The sequence below is a fragment of the Apteryx mantelli genome, chromosome 6 (assembly GCF_036417845.1).
Source record: "Apteryx mantelli isolate bAptMan1 chromosome 6, bAptMan1.hap1, whole genome shotgun sequence".
Lineage (NCBI taxonomy): Eukaryota > Metazoa > Chordata > Aves > Apterygiformes > Apterygidae > Apteryx > Apteryx mantelli.
The window spans coordinates 27,794,784-27,821,041 of NC_089983.1; the positions used below are offsets into that span (position 1 = coordinate 27,794,784).

General features: G+C 38.7%; 1 protein-coding gene across 1 annotated transcript in view; it reads right to left on the reverse strand.

Annotated features, from left to right (window-relative positions):
• Positions 1-268: 268 nt before the first annotated feature.
• Positions 269-26,258, reverse strand: part of MYO3B (myosin IIIB) — a 199,470-nt gene continuing 173,480 nt past the window's right edge. Inside the window, exons 33-36 of the mRNA XM_067298626.1 lie at positions 2,421-2,527; positions 2,000-2,046; positions 551-714; positions 269-423 (exon numbers count right to left, since the gene is read on the reverse strand). Coding sequence (XP_067154727.1) covers positions 579-714; positions 2,000-2,046; positions 2,421-2,527 — 290 coding nt within the window. The 3' untranslated portion in view covers positions 269-423; positions 551-578. The remainder of the gene's footprint in view (positions 424-550; positions 715-1,999; positions 2,047-2,420; positions 2,528-26,258) is intronic.

The following is a 26,258-nucleotide window of genomic DNA, read 5'->3' on the forward strand; positions in this document are numbered from 1 at the left end:
GGTAAATTCTGAGTCACACTTTCATCATTTGAGATTATTTTACTCTCTACATTTTTGTAGTGTTAAAAGCCATACAAAGCACAGGAAGTTATAACAGAGAATGTTTAAAACCAGTCTAATGAAATACAAAACATTTTCACTGTGACCCCATATGATGCTTTTCAGTGCAGAGTTCTTTTAATCCAGATCAGTTCCTTGATCTTATTTTCCACACAGCTCTACCAACAGTTGTGCCAGCACAACAGAAGGGATGGCACAGGGTGGGAACAGCAGCTGGGAGGAGTGGGGACAAGGAGCCGGGACTGCATGAGCTAACCTTGCTGCTGAAGTGATGTCTGTGACCAGTATCAACACATATAGATAGCGCTGCTTCTCTTTACTGGAATTGCTTACAGAAATTCAGCTAAATGGGACAAATTACATCTGCAAAAAACAGGCCTAAATTAGTGAAAGGAAGTTAATATCTGGAAATACTGTTTTAATACATTATGTAAACACACACACGCACAAAGTTAATTGGAAGAGCTTACCAGCATGAAAATACTCTTACCAGCATTAGACGATAGAATAAGTGAAGTTCAGCTCTGAGCAAAAGACACTCCCCTTGAAGGAGAAGGAGATGGGGAATTGAGGGAGTTGTCATCTTCAGGTATAGATTCAACAGCTAACAATGATTTGTAGTACTCATCCTCTCCGTCAAGCACTTTGATTTGGCTTGAAAGAAAACAAACATTTATTAATTTAAAAAATGAATTTTGTCAGTATCTTAAAAAATAGAAACTTCTCTGTGAATGAAAAGTGCTAATATAAGAAAGGAAAAAAAGATGTGATGATTTGATTAGAAAGATGTAGCTTTATACATGTTCTTTACTTCTATTTTCTTATTGTTATACTCTGAATGGTTCTGAGGATCTGTGAAAGGCAATAAAGTCTTTCTTTTTTAGGGTGACAGAATGATAGACCAGATATTTGCATCAAATGGGTATTTCATCTGAGCAATGTAGCTCAATGTATGCATGTTCCATAACTAGGGTATGATTTTGATAGATGGGTTGCTGTGAATATGAGCCAAAGATCACACTGTCAGTTTTTCGGTAAAGCCTTATAGACATCAAGGGGCCTTCATTTTTCTGCGATGCATGGTGAGCACTGCGGTCCCATGCTAGTGTTTTTGTTTCCTAAATGAAATACAAACTTTTGTTTATTAGGGGAGGGGAATCAAATAAATCAAATTTTGTACAGTCATTTTGGGCTTGAGTCTTGACCCAAAGACCTGTTATTCACTACTTCAATCTTCAGAAGTTGAATGAAAAACAGAGAATGTAATATAGAAAATTCTTGTATATAATTGGAATAGATGCTTTTGTGAGACCCAGCATCCATCAGTTCTCTCTCGCCCAGGCCATCAATCAGTGAGATATTTTGGTGACTGTATAGTAGTCAGTTCAGCTTTTGTGAACTGCATTCAGTGATTTCTACCTGCTTCCAAGCGATAACTGCTTATGTGAAAATGGGAACTGACTGCCATCCTCAGCCAAATGGAGAAGCAGCAACTCCTGCAGGGGCAGAGCAGCCCCTCTGTCAGCTCCTAGAACGTGCTCCCCGAGGAGGACTGAAGCACACCGTCAGCGCGGTGCTGGAGAGCTTGCAGGGCTTCTTTCCACGTTCTAGGTGAGAGGACCTCAGTTTCAAAACCCTTCATCTGGCACCTATCACTAGGGCTAAATACATGCAAAAACATAAAGAAGGCTGATTTTGTTTTTGTAATAGTATTTTGAGAGAGCTGGAGAGCATATTTTGTTAGAATCAGTTCTAGTGTCTGCAGACAGCAGTACACACAAGTTTTATATTTGCTTCTGTAGAAAATGTCCAATGTCAATGCATAGAGATATGTTAATTGTTTATTTTTAGAAACTCTAGAAAGTTTTGCATATTCTGTAATATCACAAAGGACTTCTGTTTACAGTTGCTTAGAACTAAGAAGATGATAGATATTTACCCAAGTTTTCTTGGCTTCCTCTTGCTCCCTTGATATTCTAGAGTTCCCTGTGGAGAGGGCCAAGAACACACAGTCAAAGCAAAGCAGCAAGTCGTTAATTTTTAATTCAAAGTGATTTTGTGTTGAATGCAAGCAGATGCTGATAATATCAGAAGTCACAGCATAATTTTTTTGATCAAAGGGCTCAAGTGAGCCTGATGAAGCATGCATCTTGCTCGTCTTTGATAAACCACATCAATTATTCACCGTGAAGGCAGACATCCTGACATGAAAGCAACAGATAAAGAGCATAAGCACATGTTCAAGACGAGAGCAGAAGAACGTGGGGGTGGGGCTGGAGGGGCTGAAACAGGTATTAATAACAGAATTATTAACTGGAAACAAAGCCAGTAAAACAGCTTTATTGCCACTTTGAACTCACATTTAACTGGTTATAGTACATGTTGTCCTCAGGGCTATTCAGCATTTTGGGCTGCTGACTTCGTCGACGAGGTGTTCTCAGCTTCTGTTCAAGACAGTTTTCTGAACCTACAGAAAGAAAACACAATTTAGTTTTAAGCTGTGCCAGGTGCAGTGAATGTCTTAGTGTATTTTAGTCTGTAAACAGTCCTTTCTTCTGTCCTGTTTGGTCCTGGATTTATTAGCAAATCTGTCCTATCCAAAGTAAGCACACACAAACTCGGGGATCTTTGTTTTCTCTCTTGATATTCGGTTCCAACCAGAGTTTTTAAAGAGAACTTCATTTTTACTTTTATAATATTTTTTATTCTTCCATATATCTATATCACGTAGTTCCTTATTCCTTTCACTCTTTATCTTAGTATCTTCTGTTATCTAAGCAAGAAATGAGGTATATTGTGACTAGCTAGGGATGTATCATCCATGAGCAGCAAAACCGTTTTTCTAGAATAGACAGTAATAAAGCCCTTTGACTGATGAGACTTAGTCTATTATCATCATTTTTATTATATAAAAAGGCTACTTTCTTGACATGGGTCTCTGTTTAATCAGAGTAATTGGACCAGTTTGGAATTATGCCTTCTGAATAGAATTTGTGATGTGCTGTAGACTAACACTAGCTTAAAGTCATCTGGAAAGCAGAGTTTAAAGATGAAGGAAATATTTTAGAAGGGGTGGATTCTGAAAAGAACTAACAGCCTTTCTACTTTCATTTGCCTATTTTTCATACTAAGGAAAAAAGACATTACACTGTGCTGTACTCTATTTTACTAGGTATTTTCTGTGGTACATCCTCTAGATTACCAGAATGAAATGACAATTTCAGGGTAAATCTGTATTATTAAATGACAGTGTGGGGGTAATAATTCCCCCAGTGTCTTTGACTTTTGTGATATCTTCATGTTAAAAATAAAAATTATTTTAATGACAGTATGACAAAAAGAGTTTTTGGTAGCACTGAATAAAAAATACACATCTGATTACATTTGCATCCCATATTGCACAGGAAGCTTGCTCTGATATAAAGCAGCAGCACAAAGCTCAGGTAGCACATGAGTTCCTTTAAGCACTTCAAAACTGAAGTCAGCATGGCTTGTGTGGAAGCAGTGCTCTAATCTCACAAATCCATTTTTAAGATCTGGCCTTAAGGAGGAGGTAATATTACAATGGAGGTCTATTATACACTCAGGTTCACTGGCTGCAACTACTGTACTTTTCTGCAGTTACTGAGTGAGGCAGAGGAGGTGGTTTCACTTAGGCCTTTTCAGCCAAGTGACTGCCTGCCTGGGAGATTTTCTCTCTCTCACTGTTTTTTTCTCCCCCTCTGCAGCAAAACTCGAAAGATCCTAGTTTCCTCTCAGCTTGGGATGGCAGTGCCTGTGTGGGAGGAGAGTGCTTGTCTCGCACCGACCGTCATGTTCCCTCACAGCACCTGGGAGGGACGATGGGTTAAATGGCCACCAGGGAACTGGGTCTAAAATTCAAAAATAATTTTATAGAGAAAGGAGACATTTTTCCAGTAAAACAAAGTAACTTTTAAATCATATGCTCACATTGTTTGCTATTTATGATCTCCCAAGTTTCAGTTCTTTATACTTCTCAAGTTCAGTAAACCTTTTTTTTTGCTTAACAGATTGTGACAGCTGAGCCTGAACCTTTGCTACTTACCTGTACAGTGTACAACCAGGCAAGGCAGAAGCTGTTTCAGAAAATATTTCTTGAGAGTCTGGGGAAATTGGGTGCTCAAGTAATATCTGTGTCTTTGGAAACTTTTGTCCGTAATATTTCGATAGGATATGGGTGAAATTTTGTTCCCTCTGAAGTCTCTGTAAGTTTTGCCAAAGACTTGCCATAACTACCTTCTACTTTCTATATGCTTGCTCTGAAAATTATTCAAATATGTCCTAGAGTTCTCTGTCTCAGGACAGCAGGGTCTGCCATTTTTGCCAGCAATGATTTCAATCTCAAGGTCCAGTGAGTTCCTTTTTACATCAATGAAACTGTGGAGTAACTCCCTCAAATAATTTTCTTTTTTATTCTAGCAAGAGTGAATAAAGAATTTTATTCTATTTTTTCTCATTTTTTTTCTATATTTTATTCTATGAATAAAGAATCAGGCCTTCAGAGTTCTGCATGCTTCCTCACACCTCTCTGCAGCTTGCCAAAAATAAATTCACAGCACACAAATATTTAAAGTATTATAATATGATGGGGTATTCTTTTTTCCTTTCCCCCAAAATGCTGTTGTGGCCTTCATGTTATTTTGCAAAACATCTATACGGATATTCTTTGATTTTAAAATGTCTTTTATTCTTAGAATTCTGAGACACTAACATTTTGCTCTAGCTTTTTATCCTGACACTTAATTACTTCTGCATATTCCATGTGTGGTCTGCAGCTTGTGTCCTCCAAAGGAAATACCCTTTCAGTGGGCCCATTTGTCTTAGTGCTTGGTAGCATACTACACGAACAGTACAAAATCTGGTAATGTTTATCATAAACTACCATATCTGGAGAAAACTGCATTAACATGTGCTCAACACTCAGCAGTTGAATAGGAGTTTTAAATGGTGTTCTAAAATATTTTGCTTTGATGACAAACTTAAGGCCACCAATGGGGAAAAAAAATCACTTGTCATTTTAGTAACAATAGCAGCAGCACCAATATCATGAATAGAGTATTGTTGATATTGCACCCAAATTGTGCCAAGTGATCTGGTACATCCAAACTCCTGCTTTTGCTACAAACTTGGAGACCAGATGGGAGAGTAAGCACGTGCACTTCCTTCAGGCTGTCCTTCAGCAACCATATTTGACGCCAGATATTTGCCTTCCTTTTGTCTGGAAAAGAGCTTTTCCCGTGTAACACCAAGAGCAGAAAATCCTTAGGTTACAATTTCTTATTGGTAAATTCCTTGCTACAGTGCAGAAATAACATAGAGTAGGCATGATTCTTTCTGCCAAGTGCACGAGACCAGCTGATCTGGCAAGTGTAGGGTAAACTGAGGTTGTAGCATCCTCCTCCTTCCCACACTTGAACCCAGAGAGGCAAAGTGGATGACGGCAGTGCTGACACACATGGGTGAGCTGGCTGACACGGAAGCTTCCCTGAAGCTAACCCAACATTGATGCTGCTCACAATGAAGGGGGTTAAAGACTGGCAAACGGGTAGATCTGATGGACTATAAAGTATTTATAAGTAAACAAACACTGATGGGGTTTTCAGTTACTCCTCCATTATGTCTACTGGTCATCTTTTTTATTCCTCTGGTACATAAGAGCCCAAGCCAGTAGACCAGTACCTTGCAGTGCTCAGCTGGATTGAAAATACGCATGTTTTCAGCTAAATGCAAAGTCAAACTTCTGAGTTACATTTTTCAGAACAGGAAGTTACATAATTGGAAAATAGTGTCTCAAAGAGAGACTTGGAAATCATCATGGATGTTCTGCTGAATATGAAGTAGATTGGGTGCAAAGCAGAAAAATACTCAACAGAAATAGGAAAATGGTGTGATTGTTCAGTGCAAAGTTATTTTAAAGAGGGTGCTGGAAACACTCTCAGAATGTTTTGATAACAAAAATGATTCAAGAACTGGAAAACCTGCCATACAGTGAGAAATTAAGGAACACTGATCTATTTAATTTATTCAAAAGAAAGGTAAGAGATAACGTAAAGCAATTCTAAGTCGCTGTAGAGAAGGAAGTTTTCTGATGGTGGGTGGCTCTTCACCTTAGAAAACAAAGGTCTGAAGTGTCTAATGGCTAGAAGTGGAAGAAAAATTCAGACCAGAAATATGGCACATAATGAAAGTAATCAGTCAGAAGAAAAAATTATTTAGCAATATGATTGGAACTCAAATCAAGATTTGAAGCTCTTAGGAAAGGTCTGTTTTGACTCAAGCAAAAGTCAAAGACTTTTTATTCAAAATATGAGTAGGTCAATTGTGGCTTAATATTAATTCATTTCTCTAGTGTGATTTTTACCAAGAATCTCAATATGCAGAAGACTTTTGTATTGATCTTTTGATTTCTGGGATACACTTTCACCTTTGAATATCCATGCATCTCTTCTTTGCTTTATTATGGCTGATAGAAATATTTTTCTTGGATTAGCCATCACGTCCATCAAGCTGACACTTTCTATGACATCTCTTGGCTTGGAGACGATTAGCCCATTTCATATGCCATATCTTATCTAGATGATTTTTCTGGTTAAAAATCCATCCTTTCAATAAACTGCAAAGGGCTCTTTCAGAACTCCACAAGCTTCTGAACAATAAGGTTTAATGAAAGACTTTAAAAACTCTTTACCACTTGCACAAGGACTCCTACATCTAGGAGTTGGGCCCAGATCAATACTTTCAAAATAGTACCTGCAAGAATGTGTATTTCTAATGATTTCCCATGAAGGGGATGACTTCACTGTGATACTCAGTGACGATCTCATGTTAGATGTCCAGTTTGCCCTGCTCATCATGCTATTAACAACTGGTGGACAGGCATTGGGAACACTCTTGAGAGGGACAGAGAATCATCAGATTTTGCTCTCTGAAATGAAGCTGAGATATTCATAAACTGTTCATGATTAAGCCCTTGCTTCAGAAACCCCTTGATGCTGATAACTTTGCCAAACTTTGCAAATTCTTTCTACACAGGGACTTTTGTAGAGAAAATGGTGATGAGGCAGCTACAACTGCATTTGTAACTTGTAGCTGACATTGATTGAGTTGGTTTGATTTAAGCCTGGTGCAGCGCAGAGGTGGCACTAGGCGCTGGATGACATCTTACTCTCAGCAGGAACGCACAGAGGGCACCTTTGCCAGCATGGCAGCACCACGAGATAGGCCGCGTTATTGACTCCCTTCTTGGAGGGACTCCCTTCTGCTACAACACATATCAAAGGGTGGAGCTGGGTACTCTCATTTTCTTTCTGAAGCCACTTACACAAAGCAGGTTGGGAAGGGATTAATCTTGTCTCTTTCCTGTTACAGGTGAGCGTAAACATGGTATCACAAGAAAGGATACTCCTTGTCTAATTACCCAGACTTTGGGAGATCTATAGTATGAGGAGAAGGGGCAGCCTGGCAAAGGAAAGGTAATGGGGACATTTAGGGGATCATATTTATTATTAACGGAGTAAGCAATTAAAGTAGATTTATTGGTACAACCAAGAAAAATAGTAAGTATGTGGCTGATTTCCAATCTATAATATCAGATGAAACATGAAAGTGCAGCCCTTAATTATAAGCAAATATTACCACAGACTCATGGGATCTCATCATAACATCTCAAGGTCTACATTCATGAAAATTTAAGCAATGTTTAAAATCATGTTAATTTGTTCTTTGTTTGTTTCTTTTCCTGCCAGTCTAATTTATTCCAAAAGACTTTGGTTCTCAAGCCTGGATATATTGATCATGCCTATGTAAAGCATTGTTATAGCCTGGGGAGAAGACTTTTGTGGAAAAACTTGTCTTTGTTCTCCTTTGATAATTTATATGTATTCTGATGTTTTCAAGCTTTTCCAGTTTTGAATCATTTTTCAAGGCAGCAAGTTAACTTCACTTTTCCTCTTGAAGTCTTGGGCAAATGCAGAAATGACCCCACAGACAATGATAATATACATCCTCCTCCTGGACTGGATGCTAAATGGATAATTATGTGCAGCATGTTGACTTCAAGGAACAGTTATATTTTCTTCTGTGCAATACAAGTCTATTTAAACAGACGACTCAAGGAGCTAGTGATTCTGATCCCACTCATATCAGTGTTAAATGGGAGTGACCGAACTTCATTTATGATGTGGTAAAAAAAGCTGTTAATGAATCAGGCTTTATGATTTTAATTACTGCAACTTTATTTTAAAAAGAGAGATTTACAAAGGGCAGATACTGCTGTCAGACCATGAGTGTTCATACAAACATGTTTTCCTTCCTCTCTCGTTCCCATGATTCTCCACTGTTTGCACACATTTACATCACACCGTAAATGCAAAATGGGAGTAAAATGAAAAGCTTGCCTGAGAAGCAGAGTGAGCAGTCAGGCAGTTAGACCCTGCTGCACTCCTGCTGCGCCTGCTGGACTGCGATAGCCAAGCCAGTGAACGCAGAACTATCTTGCACATCTCTGTACTAAGCTGTGGTCACTATAACTGTAGTACAAGCACACATTAAGAGATACCAGGCCCATATCACTGCCTGTTAAATGTTACCAGCTATAAATGCATCAGAAACAAGGATAGGGTAACAGCTGTAATAAACTTCACAGAGCAAGTACCATAGAGTAATCTGGTAGCTTCATTTGGGAGTAATGAAAGTTACTAGATCTATACTGTACACTGTAAATATTAGCTATATTATGGTAGTTCTGCAGGCATGCAGCAGGCTGGGGGAAAATAAAGACACTAGCTCCAAAAGATTTTAATCTCAATATGGGCAAAACCACACCAAAAGACAACAATGTGGGGCAGCAAAGAGCAAAAAGCAAGGCTAATTGGTGACTTAAGCAATCAGGCATGTCTCTAGTATCCTTTTCTTTTTCCTTTTGAGGTTAACGGGAGGGGAAAGAGCAAACTACAGGAAGAGGAAATGGAAAAGAAAAAAAGAGAAGAAAAATGAAATAATCAAGTAAGATACTGAGAAACTAAAAATGGAAGAAAAGGGAATAAATCACCACTAACGGTGCAGAAGTAGAACCTAACTAAGTTCTGGCATCAAGGATTTGATTAATCTAGTGACATCAGAAGCCTGGAGGCAAACTGACATATTTAATAGCATTAACAATCATAATTCTCTCCAGGATACTTCATGCTTACATAGCAGTAACTTCAGAGCTCTGCAAACCTTCATTAAGGTCATCCACTCTGTTGATATGAAATATGACTGGGAACCATTCTGGCCACTAAATTCCTTCACTCCCTTTCTCTGCAGAAGAGTGTCCAGGAAGACACAGGGCCTAGTGCTCCTCATGATGCTAGTGACATGCAAGCATGGAAAGAACAATAAATGAGATGTTCTTTGAGGAGTTAGAAGGCCTCAGCCCTTGCTTACTTTCACAAAATGTCTTATTGGAGCTCCACAAAAATGTTTCTAAAGGAAAAGAACCTAATTAATTTTGGAAAAAAAATAATGCTTAGAAAGAGTGATTAATCTTAAACAAATCCTGCAATTCCCACACACTCAAAGCTTTTACTGGGATTCAGTAGGTAAGAAAAATAAGTTAGATTTCATTGTTTTCAGTGTCAAGTGCTTTGCAGTCTAAGTCTGTAGCTCCAAATGTTGTTACTGGTTTCACTGAAAATGCATAGCATTTTGGGGGGTAAAAAGTCCTATAATGGAAAGATTTAAAATGAAACAAAATCAAGCTTTGTGATCACCTCAGATCCTCCACACAATTGTGGTGAACTAGAGTTCTGTTTATTCAGATGGAGTGTGTTCTTAGTGCCAAGAGCCATAGACTGCTAGGGAAATTAGTGTAGCCTCTTTGATGTCACGTGCATCCCAGAATCTGTAACACACTGCTAAAGCTGTGAGCACGGCCTTTTGTTTATAACCCTAAACAGAACCATTTGAATACACACACTGAAAGAACTCATAACAGAAGCAATGCATTTTCTTCCACTCAGTGATTCGTTACTTATGGCTTCACTTTGGATACTGCAGTTCTATGCAAAGCCATATGCTTTAGATTATAAAGCACACTAAGTAAATCATAAGTTTTTCAAGATGGTATGTAAAGGCTGTTTTTGCATCTGTTTGTTGCCAAAGACCCAGATGATACTGTAATTAGAACAACAAATATTTTATGTGAAATCAATCATTTAGTTGTCTCTGAACCCTGAGACAATGGCTTTTAGATACACTTTGTTGGGAAACAAGATCCATAAATAGTTAGAATCCTGGTTTTTGTTATTTTTTTCCCTTCCAACACAATTCTGATCTTTCAGTATTTGTCAGTTTTTTCAGTTTCTATTGTCAATGATTTAACTATAGAGGGAAAAAGCAGAGATTAAACAAAGCATACCAAAAAACTAAACTGTCAGTGACTAACACTGGTAAGATTCAAACCTGTCAGCAAACAGCATGCTCCTACAAGTACAGTTCTGAACATGTCTTCCTACACATATTGAATATACACCACCCCCTCACGTGCCCCACATGTAATAACATTTATAGGGTATTTCAGAGGTGTGGTAACTAGTCAACTAACTGGTCAAAGCCAAAGAAGTTTACAAAGTTACAACTTTAAGAATAATTTCATGTCAAACTACCCTGGACAGCAGAAAATTTTGGACATTTGGACATTGCATTTTTGAACAATTAAGAAAACTTAACTGATGATTATTTTTCTTCCCATTCTTACATTTGGCCCAAGGCTGTTGTGGATGCTGCTTTTTTGTTAATTCTTGAGACCTTTTCAGAGGAGATGGTTATTGATGAAAAACAGGCCATTTCAGGTATGCTGGAATTACTCCATCTCACAGCCTATTTTCAGGTTCTAGGAGACCTGCCTGACCCCACAGCCCTCCAACCAGATGTGGTCCCGTTCTCAAACTGGGCAGCCACTGTTGAAAAGGTAATTGCTGGATAATAAGAAATAGCTATCTTTCTTACATTATCAAGTGAGGTAAGTGATGTCTTCTTTGCTGTTTGAACAATGCTGTATAATCAATATGAGTGACTGGAGAAATGCACAGAGGAAAAACCCACTGACAGCAAATAAATACAAAGAGATCACTTCTGGATCAGGAAATCCCTGAGCCACAAACTATGCTAGGCTGGAGAGTGTTCTGGGCAAATATCTCTGCTTGCTTGTCCTACTTCTGTACTATACTCCAGGCTTTTCCTCTTGGTTGTTGTCACAGAGAGGAAGTTTGGCTAGACAGACTTTGATTGGACTGGAAATGTTTTTTTTTGTTTTATGTGAGGTTACACACATTCAAATGACTAGGAAAGAAATCCATTGAAAACAAATTCAAGCAGTCTAAATCCCAAGAGACAGACATCTGAACCTGAGGATAAGGTAACTCCTTACAAGGTCCATGTCAGAGCTTTGAATGTAAAGATGATTTCAAGGCTACCTTTGACTACTCACGGCAGAACGATTGCACAGTGCATGCCTTTTGTGTGTGCTGCACCAGATCAGCCTGAGCTTCTGGAAGGCAGAAGTGGAAATCCCTTGCAAAGAGGAATATATAAATAAGCCAGGAATTCTTCATTTTTATGGACAGGCCCCATTTTCCCTTTTGTGTAGGTATTAGTCTGAGGTATTAGTTTTGAGTCAGAAACACTGGGACACCTACAGAGGCCTTGTGCATCCAGTGGCTCACCATGATGCAAGCTCAGCCCAATAGCATTATGTCATAGTTAGGACTTGGGTTGCTGGGGCAGTTTATTTGTTTAGCTAAGGGAAGAGAATATGATCAGAAAGGATCTCAAGTGACTATACTGTCCTTCCCCCTCTTCCAAAGTAAAATCACATCTCATGTTAGAGGTATGGGAAATTTTAAAAATTGCTCAGAAACAAAGATATGAAAGAAATTCCTCACAAATACAACATCAACAATGGAATGACTCATTTCTGTGCAATAAGATGACTATTCCTTCAAAGAAGAGTTAGATTGATTATTTAGTCAAACAATCTGATTGATTAAATTGCTTTGGTAAATTTAAAATATGAACCCTAAATATCATGACAGTATCATCAATTTCAGAGATATTATTTAGAATATATTTGGACCTGCTAAAGCAGAAGTTTTTAAACTGCAGACTGTGGATTTCTCAAGAGCTGCACATCATGTGCTAACACGTCTCAGAAAACTGGCACTGGCTCATCTTGTGGATTCTAGCTAAAAAAGCAAAGCATATGGGGAAAAAGATGAAACAAACAGAAAAAGTAAACACTGCGATTAACTTTTAAAAATAAAAAGTCAAAACATTCACTGCATTAGAGACTAGTAACAAATCACAAATACCTTTCTAATACTGCTTCTCTACTGAGCCAACTCCTGAGTTGCCAAAAATGCATCATACAAATGGAGGGATTTGGTCTGCACAATCCAAAGTAGGATGGAGGCATTCTGTAAGTTCACACTCAGTTCTAAGACGTGGCTTATAATGTGCATGTGTTTCAGAGTTGCTGTCCTAGCATATCGCCTGGATTTTTTCAAAGGTAATCCCTCACCTTCTTCCAAACTGTAATAATAGCATTTTTATCCCATATCCTCAGAGATTAAGCCACTTGATTGACTTTGAATTCTGGACACACTGGAAATTTGTATTAATTTAGCATAATGATGAGGCGAAATAAAGGCTCTGTGGAACTACAACAGCATGGTCTCTAAGGTTTTGTTCGTTACAGAATTGTAATTTGCATATCTAAAGGCTTGAAACCATGGGTCCATATTGATACAACTAGCATCTCAAATTTGAGTGTAGCAGATTCAGCATATATTTCAAAGAATAAATGGTAGAAGCCCAAGATAAAATTCTCAGTAGATTTCTTCATTAAGAAAGAAGGTTTTTTTTCCTGAATTCAAGGCAGCTGGCAACAGTAAGTTTTAAAGCAAATATTCAAGAAAGCTTGACTGAAAGCAGCAAAAATGCCACTAGTTAAGTATGTGCTTCCCAAAGTTGCTACAGTGATTTGGTCTGACATTTTTAAATGTTGGAAATACGGTATCTTGACCAGATAAAGGAGACTAATGCTGCTGACCTATGCATGTTAAGTGCTAGTGATCCATTCCTTTAAGGGGGTGTTAATTGCCTCTGAGACTCCTAACATTAGACCTACAATTAGTGATGGTTCACAACTGACTATAAATCAAACTCAGGCCAGTAAGTTCCCAGGGAATATTTTGAAAGAGAAATTGAAGAAGCATAAGCAAACTATTCAGCCAATGACACAGAGTTAGAAAAATAGGTAGGACTGGACTTTAAAGATGGATGTGTCCTGTGAAAGAGCACCTAGATCTTCTCTTTCCGATTCTAAATCAGAAACCATTTATTAGTAACTTATGCTATGAATCACAGGATAGAATGCTGGACATGTATAAAAACAAGAGGTCATTCTTTCAAGACTTGGGAGCAGTGAGGTTAGATCATTCACTTTCATCCTGTTAAGATGTAAAGGTAGATGGGAGCTTCCAGTGGTAGGAAAGTGTGTTTAGAAAATGTAGAAGAGATATTTAAAGAAAACTGAGGGAGCTCTGGACAGAATTTCAACACTGGGATGCTCAAACCTAATAAAGCAATTTTAGGCCATGTATTTCATGATACCTACTCCTACCATCTGCAGTAGGTATTTGGGGAGAGCAAAGGACATACAATATCTGTACACTTCATCCAGTGCTTCCCAAAAGCATTTAAAGAAAAGCTAGGCAAAGAACTTCATTTCACAGGGGCAGAGGGACATATATACTCATATGTGTGCATGTAAAAATAAAGTGAGTTGACTTTCTGATACTACAGTGACTTGCTAATGTGACAGTACTTTGTCTCTGAAATTCAATTTCTTGACAGGGCACAGCTTGGCTTAGCATGTCAGCTCACTGTACTGTATTCCACTCTGAATGTGGCCTTTGTACTTGCACGTCACTTATTTTAAATTGTTAAAAGCTACCTAATTAGTTGGAGTTCATAGTCTTCTCATGAATAGGTGACTAATTCCAGTGACTTTGATGACATTTTATTCCTCAGAGCTTAGTGAAACCTCCTTTACCAAAGTGAGTGGCAATTTTAGGGTTCAAACTGATGCACAAGGAGGGCCTAATTTTTATAAGGTTATGGCTCACCCTTTCTGGAAAATCAGGTTCCTTCTTGGTGTCTCAGTGTAGGCACACAAAATTTCCTGCCACTCCAGAAAACACAGACCAAGAGATTTAGGAAATTGTCTGGGGAATTGACTTGGGCAGGTTTTCCACCTCTTAACTTCTATGGGTCTGTGATTTTTTTCAGACCCTCTCTTACAACTCTGGACTGTATTCTCAGTTGGTAATAGAATAATATACCCCTACAGAACTAGCTTGTGATACGACCACATCAAATTCTGTTTGTGTCCATAATTCTATACTTGGGTCTGTGGGTACTGCAGAGCAAGCAAAGTTCTGAATTAACACTCTATTAGTTACTGTGCACTAATTCCCTGTGTCAATTAGCTATAAAGTACCACACAGAGTTACAGCATGAATAAACTAGTGCTTTGCTAGTGTACCTGTTGCCATGCAATGTCATGCAAAGATAACTAAGCCAGTTCTGATTTAGGTGTCTTGGCTACCAGGGCAGTATGCCATATTAATATAATTCTCTTCCATAACCCACTCTGCTTTTCAGTAGGACTAATTAGCTTAGCCACAGCACTGCACTCATCGAGCTATACTGCCTCCAAGGTCTGATTCATATCTAGCTTGAGCACTTTTGCAAAGCACTGGCATGAGCTGAGCAGCTGTATCATAAATTTATATCACAACTTATTCTATACTAACTTTCCTGTGGAGAAAAAAGCTAACAATCAATCAGCTTTACCACTGTGAACAGATTCATCAAAGCCTGCTACTGAAATAATGCCATAATAATAATGACAATATCCTGTCCTCAGCAGTAAGGCTGGTATCTTGAAAATGCTAACATTGATGCATAACTTCACTACTAGAATTATTTTCTGAAGGCAGCCACAACACTAAGCATATGAACACATGGGAAAAAAACACATTGATATTAATGAGGTTTAGAAAAATATGATTAAAATGGAAATGTATAACAGAATTTTAAACTCCTCAATTTGGAGAGGACTGTCTTAATTATTTCAATTACTAAAAGGCCCTAAAAAGTAAAAGGTTAGGGGCAGAGAGAAATAAGCATTTCTCTTCATTTGCAGAAAATATAATGAATCTAAAAAACTCCAACACCCTTTCTACCCACACAAAACTTGAACTAACTCATGAAGCAGTTTTAATTCAGAGATAACTGAGAGCCATTCACTTTCTGCAACCACACATTAACATGTAGGAGTACTTGGGCTAATCTTTGATGAAAAATTCTGATGTTAGGTTCTTCAATAAAATAAGCACATGATTAATTTTTGCTTTCATGAAAAGTATCAATTACACATGCAGTTGCTCAGCATCATCTAAATTAAGTGAACATGAGGCTTGTGGGTGGACAGAGGTAAACTGAAAATAATAGGCAAAATTTATGTTTTCAAGTAAAGTACAAAACAAGTCACTTCAAAGAGGCCCATAAAATGATCATTTTGGAAAAAATATTTAAATTATAATACAGCAAAAAGCAAAGAAATATGACTTGTGGACCTTATGTTACAGTTCATTGTTTGCTTTCACAAGGTAGAGTGGCAGGCAACTATCTCCCTCTCATCATGCATTTCATTTTTGATTACGTGATTTTGCATTATTTGGAACTTCAAAAAGCAGCCACAAAAATTTGAGGTGCCGAAGATTTTTTTTTCTCTGAAAATGCAATTTTCTAGAAAAAAACTGTCTACCACACCACATACTGCAAAACAAGAATTTCAGTTTTTACTGCAAAAACTTACACATGCCAGCAATCTGTGTGAAGTCAATGTGTTATGCTACTGCATAATGATGGACCATGTGTGGGCTTGTAGGACTGGACCAATATTTTTTAAAATAAAACATATTATTTAAAGATATATCCTTTTTATTTCTATCAACAAATTACCCATACTTGTTTGAAACAAATTACTCTTCTTTCATCATTATGTTGACATCACTTTGTTCAGAAGAAACCATGATATAAAAAAAGCAACATTACTTTACATAGAATGAATCACAATTATTTAATTTTATTACCGAAATATATATTAGAGATTAACTGCACAAACTTTTTTGCATTCTGTGTGTGTCTCTGCTATAGTACTTGATCTGGAAAGTTTATGCAGAGATACAAAACATTGACACCTTCCTTAGATAGTTGTTTGGGAATGTGAAGTCTTAGCTTTATGTATTTTGCATATTTATTTTTTAGAGAGAGAGAAAGATGACCCTAGCAACTGTTTTGAAATAGAGCCTTGCAGGGTAGGACACAAGCAGTCAGGCTGCACAGCTACTGTGTGTCCTGTGATGAAAAGATGTCTGTAACCCCAGACAGCGCCAGCAAAGACCTAATGGCCTCATCACACCCGTCCTTCTTTCTCTTTCCCTCATGACTACAGAGAGCCAGGACTATGATATCAGTTTGAATGTACAGAGAACTTGCAACATTAGCCTTGAGAGGAATTAATTTCCCAATCACTTCTGCTGAAGTGTTAAATTCAGATGTTTAATGATGATATTTTAAACACTATCATTACTTATTTCATTGGAGCTCAAGGCACATATGGAGAGAGACAGTCAATCATATTAGGAAGAGCTGTGTGATTTATTGGCCCTCTAACACAAGAAACAGTAGTAACTTTGTGCCATTATTCAAGAAAGACACGAGGCCCCAGCACCAGTTATGAATCTGAGCCCACAGAAAGGAAGCTGAGCCCATCAGATTTCATCCCTGTAATGAAACATCATGGTAGGAGAGAAGCCAAGGAGCCAAGGGGACCAAGGAGCGGAGAGAGCACACCTGATTACCTTTTCTGATTTGATTTGTGGATGATGAAAATAGTCAGAAGTAAATGTCTGGTGTCCTCTCTTGTATCACATCACTGAAGAGGAGGCAAAAGCTTGTACTTCACATAAGAACCAAAGGAACAAAACTAGTAATTCTGCCTGCAAATGGACTTTTCTTATCCTTTTAAAGAACTTCAGGTATTTTTGTAGTTACTAATATTTAAACAGAGACCTGTACATTAACTCAGCATGACATGTTCAGCTTTCATTACATCACAGAATGGGTAGCAAGTGACACTGGTTCTCACCTTCCAGACAGCTTAATAATTCTTACCCACTGTGTATAGCTCATGGCAACCTGTGGATAAGAAATGCTCTGCTGCTGCCAACTGTAACCAGGTTGGCATCCAGCAGTATTTCTAAAATCCAGTAAAGTCTAGGACTATGAAAGTTCAATTTAGTATTCATCAGAAAACTGTGATTTTGTCACTAAAGTGACAATTTTGGCACTAAATGAAAAAAAACAGTCAATGACATCACAATGAAGTGTCTCAGCTTTTTTTGATGTATCAGGAAGTCTCTTCTAGACTACTGGCATCTGAACACGAGACACTGTTAAAGTAGAGTTCAAAGTCAATAAAATGATCTCACTAGCCTTGCCAATGTGCATAAGGGCATTTATCTTTAAAAATAGCCTAGTGCTTAGTTGCATAAAGTCCACATGAAGTTTAATGGATGAAAGTGATTAAAGATACCTGAAAGGTGTTTCTACTTCTTAGCCATTAGCATGTCACATTGGTAAAATTCAAGTCTGCTTTCAGCTCCGGGTACTCAAATCGCACCCCTCCTTATTTCTAAAGGGGAGGGATTTCCAGTTAGACTTCATCCATGTGGAAGAGAAGCATGCCAATGAGAATGACAACGCACAGGCACTGACAGGCCTTCTTCAGAAAGCCTCAAGGCTCAACAACCATATCTGCAGCTGAGTTAGAAGCTAGATGGGGTTTTTTTTTAGTAAATTATTTCTTCACTAATAGTGGAATTTTAGGGCAACAGAAACTTTTTTTGTGAATTCAGGTCATATTAGCTAATAGTTTCAGCTGAAATAACATGAAAAAAACTTCAGAGATGTTGAAACAATTCATTCTGGCATCTCAGAAATAAAATATTTTGATTTTGTCACAAGGGGACTCCTTTCCCAAAACAGAGGAGGTAGTGCTGCCACCGCTGATATCCAAAAACTCAGTGATTAGGCCATGTTCTTCGATTGTGAAAGATGTAGCTTCAAACACCTCCTTTAACTGATTTGGTAGAGGGACCTGAACTCAAACATCATGCTTCTCAGGAGAGTTAACTGCTGGACTAGAAAATATTCTTAGATAGGTTTCTCAGCCTGATTTGTGAAAGTGTCCCACTTTGCATAAAGTTGTTAAATATTCATTGAAACAGAGACTGAAAGCCAGGTGCTGGCCCCTTTTCCTTTGCCTGCTCAAATTACCACGATCTCAAGTCAATCACATGCTCTCTGTTTCTGTGGCCTACTTACTAGTTAATGTACATTCTATCGACAGGAGAAAGGGGAGAAGGAGAAATACTTTCTTCTCCTAACTTCTATATCTGCCTTGGGCATAGCCAAGGCCAGTGGAAAAATGGGTAGGTGAAAATGTTGAGCCTTACCTTCAGAAGGACAGTACTATGGAAGGTAAGAAAATATCACTTCCTGACATGTAGAGTGGTTAAAAATAAAGCAGTTTAATGACAAAAAATAGTATTATTTAAAGGAGAAAGAAGTGACACATCTGCATCTATTTGTATCCAGTGTTTATCCCTATTGGCACAATTAATAAAAGCTATGCATAATCACATGAAGATCATTAAATCCACTGGCTCAGGCTGCTGACTAATTGGTAAATACACACTTGATAAAAATGTAAAATGTATGCCAACTCCACATTTTAAAACTGGTTTCTACTTAAAATGTCTCTGCTTCCGATTGCTTTTCCAAGAGAGCTTCGTTTCATGGTTATTGGTCTTAGAGAAACAATAGTGCTCAGAACAGTGCCAAAAGATCTTAGGCTCTAGAGTGTGTGAAAACAAAGGACCAGCTTTACCAAGTCTGTAGAAACTAAAGATCTATCTATCTATCTAGGGGGATTTTCTAATGTATCTGTGAACCTAAGGCCTGCTGAAGCCAACTGTTGAACGCATCAGTAGATTCTTTCAGGCACTTCAACTCCTTTACAAATGTGGCCTTTAGCACCTGTTCCTGCAATGTTGTTTTAGCCTTCAAACAGTCCTACATGAATGTATCATTGTGCGAAGAAATTTTGATTGAGTCAAATCTGGCAGATTCAGATATAGAAAAGGTCCGGGAACCACACAGGCCCGTGCTTGGAGCAGACGGACACTCTGACACTGTTGAAATTAGACACAAAGAAAAATAAATTATAAAAAGCCTGATGAGCATGAGAGTGGCTGGGGTTGGAGCCATCTACCCCATCTCTAAAGGTCATGGGGGACTCATCTCCACTCTCTTTCGGGCAGCATGAAGCCTCTGTACTGCTCAGTCCATCACACCCTGCTTTCAGAGGAGCCATGAGGAAAAGAGAAGGCCAGCATGACCCAACCACAGGTTCTGCAGACAGGGAACTCAGCAAAGACTTTAATACTTACAATGCCTCTTAACAAATCCGCGGAGAGCCCAAACTCAAGGGTGTTTTTTGCCACCCTCACTGATGGCTCTGATTGTAGAAAGCCCCCCCACATCAAACAATCCCAGAGGGAGGGGGGCCTTGGGAGTTAGCCCAGTGCTCCATCTGGGCCTGACCTCAAGTTTTTTTGTATTTACATTTTTTCCAAAGTGTGATTTAGAACAGATGTCACTGGACACCAGTGCACTTCTCCAGGGTTGGAGTAGAAAATCACAGCAGAAGAAGGAGATACAGAGCAGCTCTATTTACCTTACATGAGGATATTGATCTGAATAGAAAAGAGAGGACAGAATTCACTCATTCCTAATTTTAGTTTACTTAGACTCACATCCAAACATCACTGCTGGCTTCTTTCTATTATGGCTCAGCAAAATGCTTGGTTTGATTGTGAACAGCCTTATAACTAAGCAGAGTATTTTGGTTTAGGGATGGATTAGGACCATCTCTGCTTGTATTCTCATTCCTACCATTGACTTTGACAGTGCCTGAACAACATATTCAAAGCACTTGCCTCAAACCACACTTATGGCGTGCATGTTTGAAACAAAGGATGAAATAATGTTGACAAAGTATTACGAAACTGATATAGCTTTAATAGTGGCTTAATGAAAGAAATGGGAATATGAAACTCCCTTCTTCTCTAGACAATGCGTGGTGAAATAAGCCTTCCGCAATGGAGGAAAAAAGCTCAAAAAGAAACTTTTGGAAACAATACATTGACATATGGTCCCATATGTTGAATCTATACTGCTTCCTAATTCCTTCAGGGTAAAATTCACCCTTTTCCTGAGCAAATTCCAAGTAGCTTGACTTTGCCTGTGAGAACTGAAGGAGAGAATAAAATCTGCTGTCCATATACAGACAGGCCACAGGGCTGTAAAGCAGCTTCTCTGCAGCTGCCATTTATCCCTTGACTGGAGCAGCACTGGTAGATTCTTTCTATCCTTTTGCAGGTATTTATAACTGCTGATCCATAGGCACATCCTCACATCTCCTTGGTCCAGTCTGTCAGGAGGAATGTTTTCACTGCAAAGTGTTCCCTGGTGCAGAGGGCACGTGCTTGGCTTTCTAAACCATGGTATGACAACAGAATAGCTGGAGCTGCTTTGAAGGTTTTGCACATAGAAAGCTGCACGGTGGTGCCCATAAAGCATACCCAGGGCTCCAGGACAGTCATGTTCTACAGCACTTTCACATGATGCCTTTACAGTCCTTAGGTTTGTGAGATACATGTTTTCCACTCTCATAATTCCTGCTCTTGTGGAGTTCATCAATTCCTGGATGCGGGACTGGGAGAGGAAATGGCCTGTAAAATCTAGCAGCAGCTTTTATACTCCTACAGTGCAGATTTTATAAGTGTGCTGAGCACAGGTGGCCAAATATCCATCCAGCAATGACAGTGTCTCATCTCTAAATGCTCTAAACTCAACTGTGATGTATTATTATTATTGTAATCTTGCCACCTTTTGGATGGCTGCATTGCTTATAGGATCAGCTCATGGCATAGGCAAAGTGGACGACTCCCTAGGTTAACAAATTGTTGGAGATACCAAAATAGCCACAGTCCTGTTGACTTTGCCAGAGCTCCGGAAAGCCAGGCTGCCTTGTGCTGTTGCCACCTACAGTTAAGACACTCACCAGCAGTTTTCAGCACTAACCCTTATGAAGCTAACATTCCACTACAAATCTGTTCACACAAGAAAGGGAAGCTTCTATCATAATCTTTATTCTCACAATCCTTATTGACAGGATGCTTCAAATTTCAGGCACTCCAAAGAAGACACACACTACTATTTGCAGCTCTCCCTTGTCATTAAAGTGCAGCTCAGTGGTCATTTTATAGGTCAGTTAAGCTGTTAGCTTTGAATTTGCTTGTCACCGTGTCTAGTCTGTTTCAGGAGCCAGTAATTAGCTGTATTCATTGGTCTAATTTCTTTGTATATGAATAGTTTTGAAATTATACATTACTAGGAAGTTATATATTTGAACTCGTGTTCATGTTTTTTGATTTGTGTTATACCATGCCCTCACCAGCCTGTCTGTTAGGAAGAGGTGCCTTTGCATTTTGTAAATAGGTATCTCTACAGCCTACTAAGACCATCTTTACACATTCAGCCAATTCAGCAGTTCATGCTGTCTGCTACTGATTCTCCTCCTTTGGTTTGAACTAGGTCAGAAAGTTGAACTGGATGAAATATAACTCAGAATAAAGTAATAATGATGATTTTGTGTTTTATCCAGATTTGCTGGTGAGTTACTCCCTCCAATACTCACATTACCTGTGACTATTGGAGGGAGTAAAACTGCAGTAATTGACACCCTCATTGAAAAATGGTCTGTGAGATGATGTCCAGATTTTTAGCTTAGCTGAATTCCACCAACAGGAAGGGGATTCAAAAGGTATGTTCATGACTGGTATCAGAGAAAGATACAGTAATGTAGCAGACATGGAATAAGATAATCAACTCCCTAAAAAGTTCATTCAGCAGAAATCCTGCTATGAAATGGGAATAAAGGTAGAATACCCTTTGTCCCAAATCTGGTAGCTCAATGAATGAGTTTTTGTTTCTGGGTATTATCTGAGTTGATTCTCAGATTCTGCTTCGCCACCTTAGCCACCCAACTGACTCAGCTCCCAGGTGCGGACCTAAGGAAGATGATCTACAGCAAATACTGGAGCCTAGCATGCAGACCTCTAAACTTGAGGTGCTGCCCAACCCAGGCTTCCAGAAGGAATTTCTGCTACAAAGAGATGTCTCTTCAGATGGAGGAGGAGGTGTTGGGAGACTGACAGAAAAAAGACACCTCATCTCACATCTAAGCTGGAAACTGTAACTCTAAGGAAAGCCACAATCGTAGTGCATAAGTCTAGGATGGGCATCTACTCAATCCAGCTCTACTCATTTGGGTTCAACTTTGGGCAGGAGAAGCCCATTAGAAAGCTTTTTTTTTTCCTGGAAGACAGTCATTTGTGCAACTGCCATAAACTTTGAGACAGATATGATGGAGATAGGGGCTTCAGATCTCTGATTCCCCTACTAAAAGCAGCAGACATCTTTCAAGCCCATAAGAAAGATTAAGAAGTACTTGCATGAGCTTCTTCACCTGGAGAACAGGGACAAGAGTTATCCAGACAAAAACTACAAAAGACAAAGGATGCAAAGAAAGCATTTGTGTCCAGAATCACAATAAGGCACTAAGCTAACCTTAATGCTAACCCAAACTGAGTCCTAGTAACTGAGACAGAGTCAACACTACATCCTAAACATATCTATACAGGTACCATACACCCTACACCACAAGAATGAAAAGACCTCCCTTTTGTGAAATCCTCCTATCTTGAGGGGGAAGATGATTACCCCTCTTCCAAATAAATACAATCAGTCACCACTCTGCCCTTCCCCAGTTCTGACAAGGGCAATGAAGGCTCTTCCATGGCTATTAGAAACCATTTCAAAAGCTAAATCAAGATGTGGCTGTGGAGCAAACAGTATGGCAAGAGAAGGTGTGGTAACTCCTGTATATTTCCCCTGTTGGTTATTCACCTTTGTCTCTTTGCACCTTGTCTCCGAAGGTCAACATATTTAGGGACAGAGACTATCTCTGTTTGTTTGGTGCCTATGACACCTCTGTCAGAACGTGAATCACCATCAGCAGTGTGTCAGCCTAAGCTGATGATATAAGAGTTATGCCTGACAGTCTCCCCACAGTGTAATGTTTGCACCGCTTTTTTGCTTTTTTAAAAAAATCTGAACTTGACATTAGCTGCTTTAGACCATCACCAACACTTGGAAAAGTCATGTCTCTTCTTGTTTAATATTTGGAAGTACTTAAGAGTTTGAGGAAAATATTTTCATGGAATGTTTGATGTAAAAATGCTCCAAGGCAGATAGATTTTTTCAGTTAACATTTCAAAATTGCTTCAAGACTGGATGAAGGATTTGATGAAATGCTTCTACGTTTTAATTTTCCAGCTGGAAAATGAAATTCTTTTTAATATTTAAAGGGTCTTTTACAAAATACATAGAATTATCAAACACTACCTGGGCTGTTCTGCAGGAAAGGGAATGGAAACAAACATGCCTGGAATACAAGGCCCTGCAGCTACTCAGCAGTCCATGGAACAACTTTGGTGAGTGTAACCACATCCTTCTATCCCAGGGAGGCCTTTCCCAACAAAAAGCACAGAGCCAATGTACTCTAGACAGATATTTAAAAGGATGATTGGAAAAAAAGCATCAACTCACCCAGGACAAAGCTCATCATCTTCTAGATGGACTGGGGGTGGTCCTTGTGTGAAATCATCCTTACACTGACTGTAAAGAAGGGGCACAGTATGCAGTTACTGCATTTACCTAGTATTTCCTGGAAGAGGACAAGAAGTAGATGGGTCTCTATCCCCACTCATCATCTGGCTGATCAGCTAAATTGTCTTTACATGCAGCTGGGAAGGTTTTACAGAAATCTCATTCACATTCTTTTTCAAGTGACTGCCTTTCCTTACATCAAATTTCCTCTTGCATTAAAAGGGCAGTTCCTGGATAACTTTGTACCATGTATGTGTGGAAAGACTGGTACTGGTTTGATGTATCACTGCACCATCTGCCCTAGAATGGAGTAGCACTATAAACAATGGATGGAAGGTTGCAGAAGAATGGTGGTTTGTTGATGCACTAACAAAACAACCCTGTCCTGACCACTCTGATCTGTCAGACAGGAACACAACAGCAACACTGGAGGCTTATTCAGTCTTCAGATTATTCTACTGCTTGTAGAATTGCACCACCACCTTAACTGGGAAGACAGTACACTGCTTGCCACAGATCAGAGTCCATTTTCTCAATGTGCAGAGTACAAGACTTGCTTTTTGGTGGTGACTGCTTGCTGTAGTTACCACAGAAAGAGATAGGAACCACAGACCTACATGAAGAATTAGAGTTTGAGTAGTTCACAAGACTGTGAGCAAGGAACAACATTTTAGACTTTCCTCTCTGCTCTGGCAGGCTTCACTGTGTCTCAAGGCAGTTTTGGTGTATATGTGCCCTTCCAGGCACCTATGAGGGAAAATAATTCCTTCTGATATTCTCAAGTCTTCCTTTAGTCTGCTCCAGTAAATCATACAGCTTACTCTCTCACTTTCAAGATCCTGCAATACTAGCAAAACTTGTTTTAAGTTCTTTATTTTTCTCATCTTTCAAAGGTAACTTTTCACTGCAAGCTCGCTCCTCCTCTGCTAATAGTATACACTACCTTTTAATATTTATGACAAAGACTCGGGAGAACCTAAGGTCTACAGTCTTAGAGATCATGATACACTAAAGGCAACTCATATGTTTTGTCAGGCTAATTGGCCTGCATGGAGCGTTAGGCTGGCACTGCACTACAGCTTCTAGTTCCAGTTTGTCTGGAGCCACTTGGAGAGTATTTGCTACACTGCAGGTAATGCACATCGCAAGGTTCTTTCATCTATAAATTCCAGAACAGTGAATTACAGAAAACTAGCCTAGCTCAGAGACTTCACAAACTCATGAATCATCATGGCTACTCTTGTCCAGGGAAGGAGTTTTCTATGAAGCAGAAAGTGACATTTTCCACCCACTGTTGCAATTTGTCTATGTGGGTTCATCAAAATCCATCAGGATTCCCATGAATGGGTCTATTTTATGGCTGAGCACTGTTATAGGCACATATACTTAGGCAAGTTGCAAACCATCTGTATTCCAGTTTCTTGGCTAATGAAAAGGAATCTCCATCTTAAAAGCCAGTGGTAAGGAGTTTTTAATTTTAGAGTGATCTGAGATGTTTTAACAGAAAGTGATATTGCAGTGATACTGCAAAGTACTGAGACCAGAATTTGGCCTACGATATGAACTCACAGCTCATATTTAGAATCTGTGGTTGAAAATTGTTAATTCTTAATTTCTTTTGAGAATCAGATCTTAACTTTGCAATGACTTCTTTTCCATCTGCATGCGAGATTTTAAAAATAGGACTGGTGTTTCCTTTAATTAGTATTTGATACAGTATTAATATTTCTATTTATCTTTTACATGCCATATGGATTAAATTCTCATTACTTTTGATCTTAATACTTTTAAAATATGTAAATCAGCAGACGGACACCCTCTTTAAAGCAGTGTTTTCATACTGCATCCATTATTGCCTTGGGCAATAGGAAAATATCTGCATTGCTAAAATTCCAGAATTGTGAGGAAATCTTGAAAAATCAGATATTAATAAATCTAGACAAATTAAGTAACGAACAAGTAAAAAACCAGGCCTTTAGATTCAGATGTACCTAAAAATGGCATTAGAAGTATCCAAAGATCACTACGGAACAAACATTTTAAAAGTATCAAGTTAGTTCATTTCTGGAAGGAGAAGAATGTGTTCACAAATTCAGCTAATTCTGGATGCAACACCTTAGTAGAATACTATACTTTTTTCTAAATTTACCTTTAATCTCAAACTTAAAAAAATTGTGATTTGTTTTCATGTTTACAGAAGATAATGT